Source organism: Mustelus asterias, chromosome 18 (genome assembly GCF_964213995.1).
Source record: "Mustelus asterias chromosome 18, sMusAst1.hap1.1, whole genome shotgun sequence".
NCBI lineage: Eukaryota > Metazoa > Chordata > Chondrichthyes > Carcharhiniformes > Triakidae > Mustelus > Mustelus asterias.
In genome coordinates, this window is record NC_135818.1 from 69,877,253 (window position 1) to 69,890,630 (window position 13,378).

A 13,378-nucleotide genomic window follows, 5' to 3' on the forward strand; every position below is an offset into this window, starting at 1 on the left:
GCAAAAGAAAAGTGACACCAAGCATTTTGCAAAACAGAGTCGATCACAGCGTATACTGGGCCGTTAGTCTCCTTACTATAAAGAGAGGAGTGCTAAACAGAGGGCCCATCAATTTGTCAGGAAAATAGTTAGGATTATTGGGACCCAGGAGTGACAGGTTTGTTGAAGCTGATGAATGAGACATTTATGGTACTGTCAGTCAGGACTGAAGCATCTTATTCTAAGGAGCACTGGAATTATCTTTACATTGTTAGAGTTAAGGATCCTAACTCATTCATCCTACCACTGAGCTCTCACACACTTTAGGCTTTTAGCCTTTTATAGGCTATTGTCATGCAGAATCTTTGAAGCGTTGTCACTTTTTATCTGCCATTCACTTTTATATGTTGGACCACAGCGGCCAAAGGCGGTTTAAGCTGAATTATATTTGACATCATTAGTGTTGTGATACTGCTACCTAATAACCAGATGCTCTTGCCTTGGTCTAATGCATTGTAAATAAATAAAATGAAGAAATGAATAGCTATAATATTATCTAACAACCACTAAAAACAGTGCTCACAATAAAAGTTGTCTGCGTCTACTGAATCACATTTTATTTTCATTTTCTACTTGCTTTCCCCTATTTTCTATCATTTGGTTCTTTTTTTCTCTCAGTGTGTGTTTTTGTGAAGGGATTTGGTGCCATACTGTCATTATGGTCTGCCCTGGAAAAAAGCCCAGGCACACAGCATTGTGCGTGCCCTTTGATTGAATTAGGCCAAATTCTTCCAGATATATATCCCTATTTGGAATACTTTAATCAGCAATTAATGGAGAATAATGTACTGTAGATAACACCAGTCAACGTGTGAAGGATAAATAGATGTTGTGAGGTTCACCCATCCATCATACTGGGTGAACCTCCCTCACTGCGAGTCGGATCCTCTTGGGTTTGGCTCAGCTGTTTGGTTGGTTAACTTGGATGGCTGGTTTGTGATGAGGAGGCGACGCCAACAGCACAAGTTCAATTCCCATACCGGCTGAAGTTTCATCTTAACCTTGCCCCTCACCTGAGATGTGATGATCCTGAGGTTAAATTGCCACCAGTCAGCTCTCCCCATCAAAAGGGAGAGTAGCCTATACTCATCTTTGACTATTGTGACTTTAATTTACTTTTCTTGGAAGGGGCGGGTGGTGAAAGATGTCTTTCGAACCTTGAAGCATATTTTCAATTCCACCTGAGAACCCTTGTTGGCGGAAGCCCCCAAAACAATGTAAATCCACATATGCTATGTTCCTCTAAGTGATTAACATTCAAACCATTGATTGCAGGTCATCGAGAGCAGTTTAAATTTTGTCTACTTCATGTGAAATTTCTCCCTCAATGGGAAATGGGAGAATGCCTGTTTCTCTCTGTAATTAATGACATGTTAATAAAATCATGGGAATTTATAGCTTTGGACATGCAGCTACTGACATACAATTTTGTTTGTGAATACGGGCATTTTTAGTGACATTTCAGAATCTTCTTCCCCTGTGATAAACTGCCATAGAATTCTGCAAAGTTGAATTACAAATAAAAGGGAACTTTTTTTTAAAGCACTGTTCAGTTATTTGGCTAATCACTGACTTAATGAGTTTGTCGAAGGAATTGAAAAAGATCAGCAAGGATCATAGAACCATAGAAAATTACAGCTCAGAAACAGGCCTTTTGGCCCTTCTTGTCTGTGCCGAACCATTTTTTGCCTAGTCCCACTGACCTGCACTTGGACCATATCCCTCCACACCCCTCTCATCCATGAACCCGTCCAAGTTTTTCTTCAATGTTAAAAGTGACCCCGCATTTACCACTTTATCCGGTAGCTCATTCCACACTCCCACCACTCTCTGTGTGAAGAAACCCCCCCTAATATTCCCTTTAAACTTTTGCTTCCCATCCCCCTGCAAATCTAGTTTAAACGCTCCCAAATAACACTAGCAAATCTCCCTGCAAGTATATTGGTCCCCTTGTAGTTTAGGTGTAACCCGTCTCTCTTGTACAGGTCCCACCTGCCCCAGAAGAGGTCCCAATGATCCAAGAATTGGAAACCCTGCCCCCTGCACCAGTTCATCAGCCACGTGTTCATCCGCCCAAGCATCCTACTCCTGCCCTCACTGGCATGTGGCTCAGGTAGCAATCCTGAGATTACTACCCTTGGGGTCCTGCTTTTTAACTTCCTTCCAAGCTCTTTGTACTCACACTTTAGGACCTCCTCACTCTTCCTTCCCACGTCATTGGTACCGATGTGTACCACGACATCTGGCTGATCACCTTCCCACTTTAGAACGCTGTGCACGCGATCAGAGACATCGCTGACCTTGGCACCTAGGAGGCAACAAACCATGCGGGAGTCTCTGTCCCGACCACAGAACCTCCTGTCCGTACCTCTGACCATTGAGTCCCCTATCACTACTGCTCTCCTCTTCTTCATCCCACCCTTTTGTGCTGTAGAACCAGACTCAGTAAGAGAGTTCCGGCTGTTGCAGCTTGTCCCAGGTAAAGCATCTCCCACAACAGTATCCAATTCAGTATACCTGTTGTGGAGGGGTATGGCCACAGGGGAACCCTGCTCTGCCTATTTATTAGTCACATTACATTAACACTGTAATGAAGTTACTGTGAAAATCCCTGAGTCGCCACACTCCGGCGTCTGTTCGGGTACACTGAGGGAGAACTTAGTATGACCAATGCACCTAAGCTGCACATCTTTGGACTGTGGGAGGAAACCGGAGCACCCAGAAGAAACTCACATAGACATGGGGAGAACATTCAAACTCCACATAGACAGTGACCCAAGCCCAGGTCCCTAATGCTGTGAGGCAGCAGTGCTAACCACTGTGCCACCGTGGATCAAATCAAACTGTCCATCTGAACAGAAGGAACTCTGGTTTGGTACAATGTCCACAGCCCTCATCCACAAGCAACAAGAAATATTTTGGAATTGGTATTCATCTTTTTGACATGACACTCGACAACGCAGAATCGCCGAGCAGAAACTGATAGCCAAGTTTTGCACGTGTGAGGGCGGCCTCAACCGGGATCTTAGGTTCATGTCACACTACATGTAACACCCACCATTTGGCCTGGGCTTGCAAAATCTTACTAACTGTCCTGGTTTGAGACAATTCACACCTCTTTAACCTGCAATTATCCCTCTATCCACTCACACTGTCTGTACCTGTAAAGACTTGATTACCTGTAAAGTCTCGCATTCCAAGCATTATCTTGCAATTGTGTCTTTGTCTACATATTCTGTTTTTGTGAAACATACCTCTCCACTCACCTGATAAAGGAGCAGCTCTCTGAAAGCTCATGATTCCAAAATACCTGTTGGATTTTAACCTGGTGTTGTGAGATTTCTTGCTGTGCCCATCCCAGTCTAACGCCAGCATCTCCACTTCACCTTTTTGGATGACGAAGTTTACAAATTAAGTTTGTATTTTTGAAACTTTTCATTAAAAAATTCATTTTTTCTGCTTCTTTTGGCTACTTTCCATTTTGCTATTATTTTATAACATTGCCAACGCATTTAAATGGACTCTTGCAAAGCTGGGAACTGGAATGTCTACCTTTTCCATACCTGTTTTACAATATTTCAAAGTGGAAGCGGATGTTGCAAAATGCCTACATAAGAATCAGAAAAGAAACCTTACACTAAATGCAGCACCATTAACTATAATGGACATCTCAAGGCACTTTACAACCAATTAATATTTTTAAGTGTAATCACATTTGCAATGTAGGAACCGCAGCAGCCAATATGCAGACAGCACAACCCAACAAAGATCAATGTGATAATGAAGAGATAGTCTGGTTTTATGATTTTTGTTTGAGGGATAAATATTGGACAAGACCCAGGGATAAAGCAAATAGGTGCAACAGAAACGTCAATTAAACTTATAGGGGAGAATTTTCCTGTTCCGCCCGCCAAGGGAATTGTACTGGGCAAGAGGCGGACCATAGAAAGGTCCGTTGACCTCGGGCAGGATTTTCCGGTTTTGGGGCGAACGCAGCCGTAAAATCCCACCCATAGTGCGGCATTTTATGTTTTTTAAAAGTTTCATACTTTTTCTGGAATTAGAGTCATAGAGGTTTACAACATAGAAACAGGCCCTTCAACCCACATTGTCCATGCCGCCCAGTTTTTACCATTAAGCTAGTCCCAATTGGCCATGTTTGGCCCATATCCCTCTATACCCTTCTTACCCATGCAGCTATCTAAGTACTTTCTAAAAGACAAAATTTTACCCACCTCTGCTACTACCTCTGGCAGCTCATTCCAGACAGTCACCACCCTGTGGAAAAATTGCTCCTTTGGACCCTCTGGTATCTCTCCCCTCTCACCTTAAACCTATGCCTTCTAGTTTTAGACTCTGCTACCTTTGGGAAAAGATGTCGACAATCTACCTTATTTATGCCCCTCATTACTTTATAGACCTCTATACGGTCATCCCTAAGCCTTCTACGCTCCAGGGTAAAAAGTCCCAGTCTATCCAGCCTCTCCATATAACTCAAACCATCAAGTCCTGGTAGCATCCTAGTAAATTAGCCAGGAAGAATGATCCATTTTCATTTTCTGAAGTAGAAGACTAATGATGCAGCACTAATTCTTCCTTTTTAAGGATCATCTCCCACACACTTTTAATAACATGTAGGAAATAAAGAGAACGATGCAATCATGAGTATTTGAACATGCACTATGTCATGCATATGAGGACTGGCTGGACACAGAGTGGGGATAAGAGCTTCAGAAAAATATTTTTCCTTCTGCGGTCTATGGCTGAAAAACATGGTGGCACAGTGGTTAGCGTTGCTGCCTCACAGCGCCAAGGACCCGAGTTTGATTCTGGACTCGGGTGACTGTCTGTGTGGAGTTTGCACATTCTCCCCATGTCTGCAGGGGTTTCCTCCGGGTGCTCCAGTTTCCTCCCACAGTTCAAAGATGTGCAGGTTAGGTGGATTATCCATGCTAAATTGCCATTTAGTGTCCAAAGATGTGTAGGCTAGGTGGATTAGCTATGGTAAATGTGTGGGGTTACGGGGATAGGGTGGGAGGGTGGGCCTGGAGAAAGATGCTCTTTTGGAGAGTCAGTGCAGACTCAATGGATTGAATGACCTCTTTCCGCACTGCAGAGATTCTACTGATAGATTCTATGGAACAAAAGAGCCATGATTGAGGAAATTTAATTGCAAATGGCAGTTTTGACATACACTATTTGCAAAAATGTTACTAAAGTACAACTCCACTGCTAGTTCTACTAAAGAAAAGGAACTGAAACTGGAGCTAAAGCATGTACCTTGCATGTTATAATTTGGTATTCTAACAATATAATACTTTTACCTCTGTTTCCAAAATTTCTTCCATGTCCAAACTGGTCTGGTGGATGTAAATGCACAAATCCCAGCATTTATTGTGGGTTTTTCATTTTTAAAGGATGCGTTAGACACTAATTAAAATTAAAATTTGCATATCCTTGCTTTTCATTCTTGTTGTGTCTACTATATAAAAAGTAGAAATAAGTTGTATTTATATAGCATCATAATTCCCAGCAAAAAGCATGCAACAATGCACATTTGAATTAAACAGACAATGGCACCTTCAAATCTTCAGAATCATGCATCACCCACCACTTTACTTTGGATATTCATCATTGTCATTAGGTCAAAATCCCCAAGTCCCTTCCTCACGCAATCCTGAGGACCATATCACCATACAGATTGCAAACGTTCAAGGAGGTGGCCCAACACTTTCTTGGAGCAACAAAAGCTGCTCAGTGAAAACTCTCCTACCAGCATTGTACACGTTCTGAGAAAGGTTTTTCTATGAACTAATAAAGTCGCTTATATAGAGCCTCACGTGGCTTCAGGACAATTTGTGATGTATAGCCACTGTTGTAATAGAGGAAACAATTGTTTTGTAAGTGTTTATTTTCCCCATTTTTTCACAAATGTAAGAAAATGTGTCACAGTTGGAAATGTCCAGAGATTATCTCACTGCTAATAAAGGAAGGAAGATGATACTTTTCAGGCTCTTCCAAGCTATTTCACTGCTTACCAATACGCCATATATCACCTTTAGACAGAGGGTGTGGGCAATATGCTCCTTGTCTCTGGCATCAAAGAGTGATTAGTCCATTGTTTTCATCTTTTTTTAGGGGTACACTTTCATTTTGTGCTCAGGTCTTGTGGGAAATCAGACTCGTGAAGACATGCCCTATGCACTCCATTGTAAAGTTGCACCTTATTTCCTTTTATACTTTCAAATTACAGTTATTCCAACAATCATTAATCATTTAATGAATATATTTAATTTTTTAAAAATCAAAACTTGATTTGCCAAAATAGTTTTATCAGTTTTCCATTTTTATTGAAAGAAGCAATGGGATCATGACATGAAATTCAATTAAATTCACAAAATTATTTCTGATAATTTCAAAATAAAACTGTTGAAGGCAAATAGCTTGTGGGATTCGTCTTTCCTCACAATATGACCGCTGACAATTGTTTTAAGTAAAGAGTTCATCTGTAAAACAACATGAAGAATAGCTTTCTTCAGCAATCGAGCATATTATTACAATCTCATTCATTCATACAACTCTAAACAATTTTCTTTTGCAAAATTTGATAAAATACCACCTTAGAATTTGGAACATATAATTTGGAATTCATCATATGTAAAATAGATGGAAATTGATTCTTATTCATTGTGAAACTTCAAACATTGTGTTCCCAAGATTTTACATGAGTATTCAGGCAACAACCAAAACAGGGTGGCACAGTGGTTGGCAACGCTGCCTCACAGCATCAGGGACCCGGGTTCAATTCTGGCCTTGGGTCACCGTCTGTGTGGAGTTTGCCTTTTCTCCTTTGTCTGTGTGGGTTTCCTCTGGGTGCTCTGTTTCCTCCCACAGTCCAAAGATGATGGCCTTGCTAAATTGACCCTAGTGTCAGGGGGATTATAAAAATTGTTTTCATTAGCAGGGTAAATACGTGGGAATAGGGCTGGGTGGGATTGGTACAGACTCGATGGGCCAAATGGTCTCCTCTGTACTGTAGGAATTCTATGATTATGAAAATAATTTCCTGCTGAAAAAATACAGCATTGAAAGGAGTGACAACACCAAAAGTATTAAACAATGTTATTAGAGTTCATGAATAACATTTCAATGTTCGTATTATTTTATTTGCATGCTTATTGGCTGAAGCACTTGAAACTGAATATCTCGAATGATGTACATTCTCTATCTGCATCCTTCAGTTAAGTTTCTCAGTGACAAAACATCCACAAATCCATGCACTGGCCATTTATTCGGTGTTGTCATGCATTTGTACATTAACAACTTTTAAATATAAACAAAATCATTTCACAAATAGGGTGCTTTTATCTGCAGAGTGGGTTACAGATCATGTTTCTGACAGTTCTTTTGACAGTTGCATGATAAGTTAATGTTTCAATCAGTATCACTCCTTCAGAAATAATGGGATTAAAAATACATATACACCAATGTTGGAATTATTATTACAATTGCCAGAGACATGTTAAATATTAGAAGTACCATGTGTAAATATTGTACATAATTGCTGGACAACAATTATATGCTCTAAAGTGATTTCAGAGTGAATATGGACTTTTAACAAAGGTACAACATTAATTTAATATAATCTTATTTGATCTGCCTTGAAGGTTTGCAGTTTCCATGATGGATGACTATTTCAATGTCTCTTCAAACAAATATAAAGATAATGGCCACATTAACTATAATGTTGGAAATGTGCACTTTTGTTTCCAATCTAGAGCCCGTTGTAAATGTGTCAAGGACTAATCAATCAAAATCCATTCAGCTTTGAGTGACACGGTTTCACACTGTCCATTGGGACAGTCACTATATAAGGGATTTGCTCCTAAAATTCCATTCATTCTGAATATTCAGTGAGACTTTTGAAGAGATGCATACTGATGATTCCCAGCACCCTGACAGCTAAGCATGTATCAGGAATAAAAGTGGTCCACAGCTGGACCCTATCCGCATGCTGGGCTGACATGTGGAGTAATTTTTGCCACTGCTGTCTTGCCTTGACATATTCACAGCTGTAAATGATTTATCTTCCACATTCTATCCCAGCGACTTCAAAGTGCAATTCTTCTGCCGGGGAGTGGGGGGGCTTTGGGGAGTGCCCTATTTTTAATTGTTCTTTTCACTTGTACATTGTTACGGACAAGGAAGAGCAGGCGATAATAAAAGCCTCCAGCGGTCTCTCAGGCTGCCATCAGCCGGCTCAACCTAAGAGTGACCCTGAAGAAAGTGGGATCCGTTTTGTCAATGTACAGCTGCAAACTGTACTGCTGAGAGTGTCACTTTGAGATTGTTTGTGTGGTCCCTTTCCAGTAATATTTCCTGGCTCCCCTTAAGGTGAAGTGACAGTTCGTGAATTATTCATGATTCCCGAGCTTCACGAACACAAGCAGGAAAATCGGAAAATAATAGGGTGACCTTTTAATATTTATATATCCACCATCCTTCATATATAGTACTGAGGCATGTGGGCGTCTAATGGGGAAAAAGCGATGGGTTAATCTAAATGTGTCAAATTATTCGTCCAATAGTGTTTTCTGAAATTACTTTCTAAAACGTGCATTGTGTCATCCGATAAAATGTTTGATTTCAATCAGAGAGCAAAAACTACCGGCATTTTTCTTTTCTAAGAGGAGCAATCTAGAGCAATTTTCCATCATAGAATCCCTTCAGTGTAGAAGGAGGCCATTTGGCCCATCGAGTCTGCACCGACTCTCTGACAGAGTATATTACCCAGGCCCGACTTCCCGCCCTATCCCCAGAAGCCTGTGCATTAACCATGGCTAATCCATCTAACCTACACACCTTGAGACAATAAGGGGCAATTTTACCATGACCAATCCACCTAAATTCATTTAGCAATATTTGAACCTCTTGACTTTGAAGGTTTGAGGTGAAATCCATATTTGCTGGTATCAAGAGCAATTCTAACTGATCTGTTACTGAGTCATCTTCCTAAATTTGATGGCTCGGAGCACCATTCATACCTTGGATGTAGCGAGGAATATTTGGAATTGCTCTTACCGCTTCCGAATATTTTGTCCATTAATCTATTACCATTCAACGGCAACAACTTGCATTAATATAACACTTTTAACGAGCATCTCAAAGCATTTCATGTGGATATTATCAAACAGAATTGGATATTGAGCCACCTAAGGGGATATTAGGACAGGTGACCAAAAGGGGTAGATTTTAAGGGGGGGGGGGCAGGGGATGGGGGAGGGAACAGCAGGAGATGCAGCAAGGTTCAAGGAGGGAATTCGAGAACTTAGGGTTTGGACAGTTAAGAGCACAGCAGCCAGTGGTGGAATGATAAAAGTTAGGGACGAGCAAGAGTCTAAAATGGGGCGTATGGGGAACAAATACTGTTACCTGCGCCTTTTCCAATTACTCGTTACTCACATTATCGTTTGATAAATCCATATTTAATCAACATGAGTGTTTCCAATACATGTATTGAACTGAAGATATCATTGAGGTGGAGAAATAGCCTGAAGCAGAATATTTTCTTTTTCCTGGTGGCATAGCTATTGACCCCAGTCTTGTTTCCCTTTTTATTGGCCGAGAGTGAAGCTGGCGATAATACTTGGCCTTCGAAATTGTGAATCCCTGGAATGGTGACTGAATGAGGCCGTTCGGTCTGCTGAGCCCCTGCCAGCTCTCCCCAGGAGCAATTTAGCTAATCCCATTATCCCTTCCTCTTCCCCCTACCTCTGCAATATATATTCCTGTTCTGGTGCAAATCCAATTCCCTTTGGAAAACCACAATGAATCTTCCTCCACGACCTTCTCAGGCAGTGGTAAGTATAATTTCGACCCCCATCTGAACGAAGCATCTGGAATGGTCCAACTCTGCACAAGAGCAAATCTTCAAAGTGTAATCATGTGTAGAATAAATGAGCGCATTTGATGCCTCTACTTAACTTTAGTGCCGGGAAAAATACATGTCAATTTCCTTTCGAAATGCCTGGAATTGCAACCAGGTGTTAAACCCAAGCTGCCAAAATATAACAAAAACGGAAAATGCTGGAAAATCTCAGCAGGTCTGACAGCATCTGTGGAGAGAGAATAGAGCCAACGTTGAAACGTTGGCTCCAAAACGTTATTTTCTCTCCACAGATGCTGTCAGACCTGCTGAGATTTTCCAGCATTTTCTGTTTTTGTTTCAGATTCCAACATCCGCAGTATTTTGCCTTTATCTGCCAAAATAAAAAGTTGGTCCTACAGCGCAAATGTCATCCTGATATCATAGATTCCCAGAGCAGCTCCAAAGAATGGAGCCCAGGTGAGGGAGGAGTTTGCGCCGGGAGGCAGAGTAATGGGGGGAAGGGAGAGCATGTCCCTCCTCGATTGTGAGCGGAGAACCCGTCCCGTGTCCATCCACACCTTGCTCCCTTTTCAGAGGCAGCCACCTTGCAACGAAGCGAGAGGTGGGAAGGACCACGCTGAGCGACGTCCAGTTCATCAAGAAAGGAAGCAGAACAATTAGCATTTCACACGCTTTTCAAAAAAAAAACTCCAAGCCCTACCTTCCCCACAGAGTTCATCGTTTCCAAAGGATTGTCCTTTTTTGGCCGTTGCATGCGTTGGCAGGGTGACAGTAGTCGAGTGTGTAAACTTGTGCTATTGTCTCTGGACGCTGCGAAGCCATGGAGACCCACTAATATGACACAGGAAAATGTTTACTGATGGACATTCTATGGGCTTTGTCCAACTCTTTCTCTATCATGACGACTCGATTTAAGTCTCTAACTGTTTGACTACAAATGCAAGAGTGCTATCCAACTCGATCCCATTGTCAGGGCGGTTTGAATGGGTAATTCAGCTTTTGTGTGTCTCGATTGAGGAGGCAAACATAAAGACAAGATTCTTGAGCGCTCAAGCCCCCTATCCATGGATATCTGCACATCTCTTCAGTTTTTTTTCTCTCCCTCTCTGCTCCCTCTCCTTCTGACATCAGCCCCCCAAAAGCCTTAGCAGAACAGTTAAAAGTAGGCAAGCCAGACTTGCAAAGCTAGCATTGTGTTGTTGCACTGAAGCATGCCCCGTTCCAAGCCTCCAGACAGCTTCAGTTATTTTTCTTCTCTCTCGTGAATCCCTTTCCCTAAGTCTTTGTACATTATCCGCACATCATGTTTAATAGCAAGGGATGAGGGGGAGAAGGAGAGAGAGAGAGATAGAGAGAATGGGCAAATCGCATTGAAAATTATTGTACTTATTGGCTCGCTTTTTTCTCTCTCTCTCTCCTGCGTTTCCATAACAACAATTTGTGATACAAAAGAATGTGGGACAAGCCAGCCCAGCGGCTGATTGGGATGTATTGTGTTAAGGAGGAGTTGCTGATTGGTCTGGAAGTGCCTTAACTACAGGCAGTTGATATTCATTCAGCTTACTCCAGTGAGAAAATAGAAGGAAATTTTGAAGGTCTGCTCTCCGGCGGGGTCCGAGAGGTGAGGAAGCGGGATGAAACAAGGGTTAGTGGTGCAATTAAGGCACAGAGTCCGGGACATTGGGTCCTGTGTTACTTGATTTAACTGGGGCTAGTGGATCTGGAGGGGACACAACCAGGGTTCCAGCCAGGAATACACTGACCAGAGAAATGTGGGAAGTGTGTGTGTGTGTGTATGTGGGGGGGGGGGGGGGGGGGCGGTGGGTAAGTTTGATACTGAAGACAGGCACTTGGGATGGAGAATAGAGAAATGCTGGCGGAAGTAGAAGTCCCTTTCTGTTCATGTAGTGATATTAATTGATTAAGGAAGCTACTTGGAAGTGAATGAATTCCCATGGATGTGCTAGAAATCATGATACTTGGGCTCCTCCATGTATATATAAATCAATGCAATACAAAAGTCAGTAAGGAAGGAGCAGTTCAAAAATGTTGTACTTACTGAAATTCAGACAATGTCTAGATTGACATTGATGAACATGGTTTTATGATGGGATAGAATATTAGAGAAATAGCGAAAGGAGTTGACATTGTTTAATGTGGGGGGAGGGGGAGGAGGGGGGGTCTCTGCTCTTCAATCTGGCACCGATTGGAGTCGGTAGGTCACCTGTAGCAGCCTTGCTGGTGAGTGAATGATCTATAATTCCATTATTGGTGACTTGGTTTCTTTGCTTTCCAGTCTTGGGGAGAGAGGGGGAAATTCGCCCCCCAGCCTGACCCCTCTGGTGGTAAATAGGCACGGATGCTGTGAATTTGGCAGAGATTATGGCATCGGCGGACAGCGAGGTTAAAACTTTATTGAACTTTGTCAACCTGGCTTCCAGCGACATCAAGGCAGCTCTGGACAAATCGGCTCCCTGCCGGAGGTCGGTGGATCACAGGAAATATCTCCAGAAGCAACTGAAACGCTTCTCCCAGAAATACTCCCGGATCCCGCGGTGTCACCCCAGCCGCCTGCTGGACCCCAGCTCCAAGAGGGGGTCGGAGGACAAGAACCGAGCTTACATGCTGCAACATGCGGCATCTCACTTCCATTTCAAAGCCCCCGGGGTCAAGGTGCCCTGCACGGAGTCTGAGACCACCGGGGATGCCAAACAGCTGAGCCGGCACGAAGGGGTGCCCATGAGGAAGAGACAGCTCCCCGCCTCGTTCTGGGAGGAACCCCGGCCCACCAAAAACCTCCAGCCCCTCAATGTGCTCCAGGTGGAACAAGTGGCCCCGCCCGGCCCCGGCTTGGAAGGCAAGGCGGCTCAGGAGTGCTCGACCCCGGGCAAACAGCTTTCAGCAGCAGCGCCGGTGCTGCCGCGGGACTGTGACAGGGAGCCGGTCAAATTCCACTTCGCCTCTCTCTCCCGCAGCATGGATCTGTGCGGCTGCTGTCCGTTTCAGTACCACGGCCACCGCCTGTACCAGAGCCATATGGACCTGCCCCACTCCGCCCTCCCTGACATTGGCATGTGGAGGAAAGGTGCCAACTTGCCCGCCGACCTCCACGCTTACTCCAAAGACTCTTTAAACGCTCAGAAAATTCACAGACCTGTCGTTTTGAAACCCATCCCCACTAAACCCCCTGTCCCTCCACATCTGTACAATGTGTACGGCTTTCTTTGATTTACAACACCAGCGTGGACTCTGAGGCTTAAAAGAGTAGGAACAGGGATAAGGCTGGGGATACCTGACTGTTTACAATCTATATCCCACTCACTTACTCACTGAGCAAGCAGTTTTCGGGATGTATGTGTGTGTGTTTGTGTCTTTGCATGTGATGTGTGTGTATATCTGTGTATGTTCTGCCTGTGTGCACGTACGCGTGTTTAAGTGTGCATGAGTTCA

The 13,378-nt window shown here is 43.1% G+C and overlaps 1 protein-coding gene across 1 annotated transcript; it reads left to right on the top strand.

Annotated features, from left to right (window-relative positions):
* The first annotated feature begins 12,310 nt into the window (after window positions 1–12,310).
* LOC144506853 (protein FAM181A-like) lies at window positions 12,311–13,156 on the top strand. The gene has a single exon (XM_078233210.1). The coding sequence runs from the start codon at window positions 12,311–12,313 to the stop codon at window positions 13,154–13,156; it is 846 nt and encodes a 281-aa protein (XP_078089336.1).
* Window positions 13,157–13,378: the final 222 nt, after the last annotated feature.

What these genes read in the sequence shown, in the direction of transcription:
- LOC144506853 (XM_078233210.1), top strand. Translation starts at nt 12,311, where the DNA reads ATGGCATCGGCGGACAGCGAGGTTAAAACTTTATTGAACTTTGTCAAC.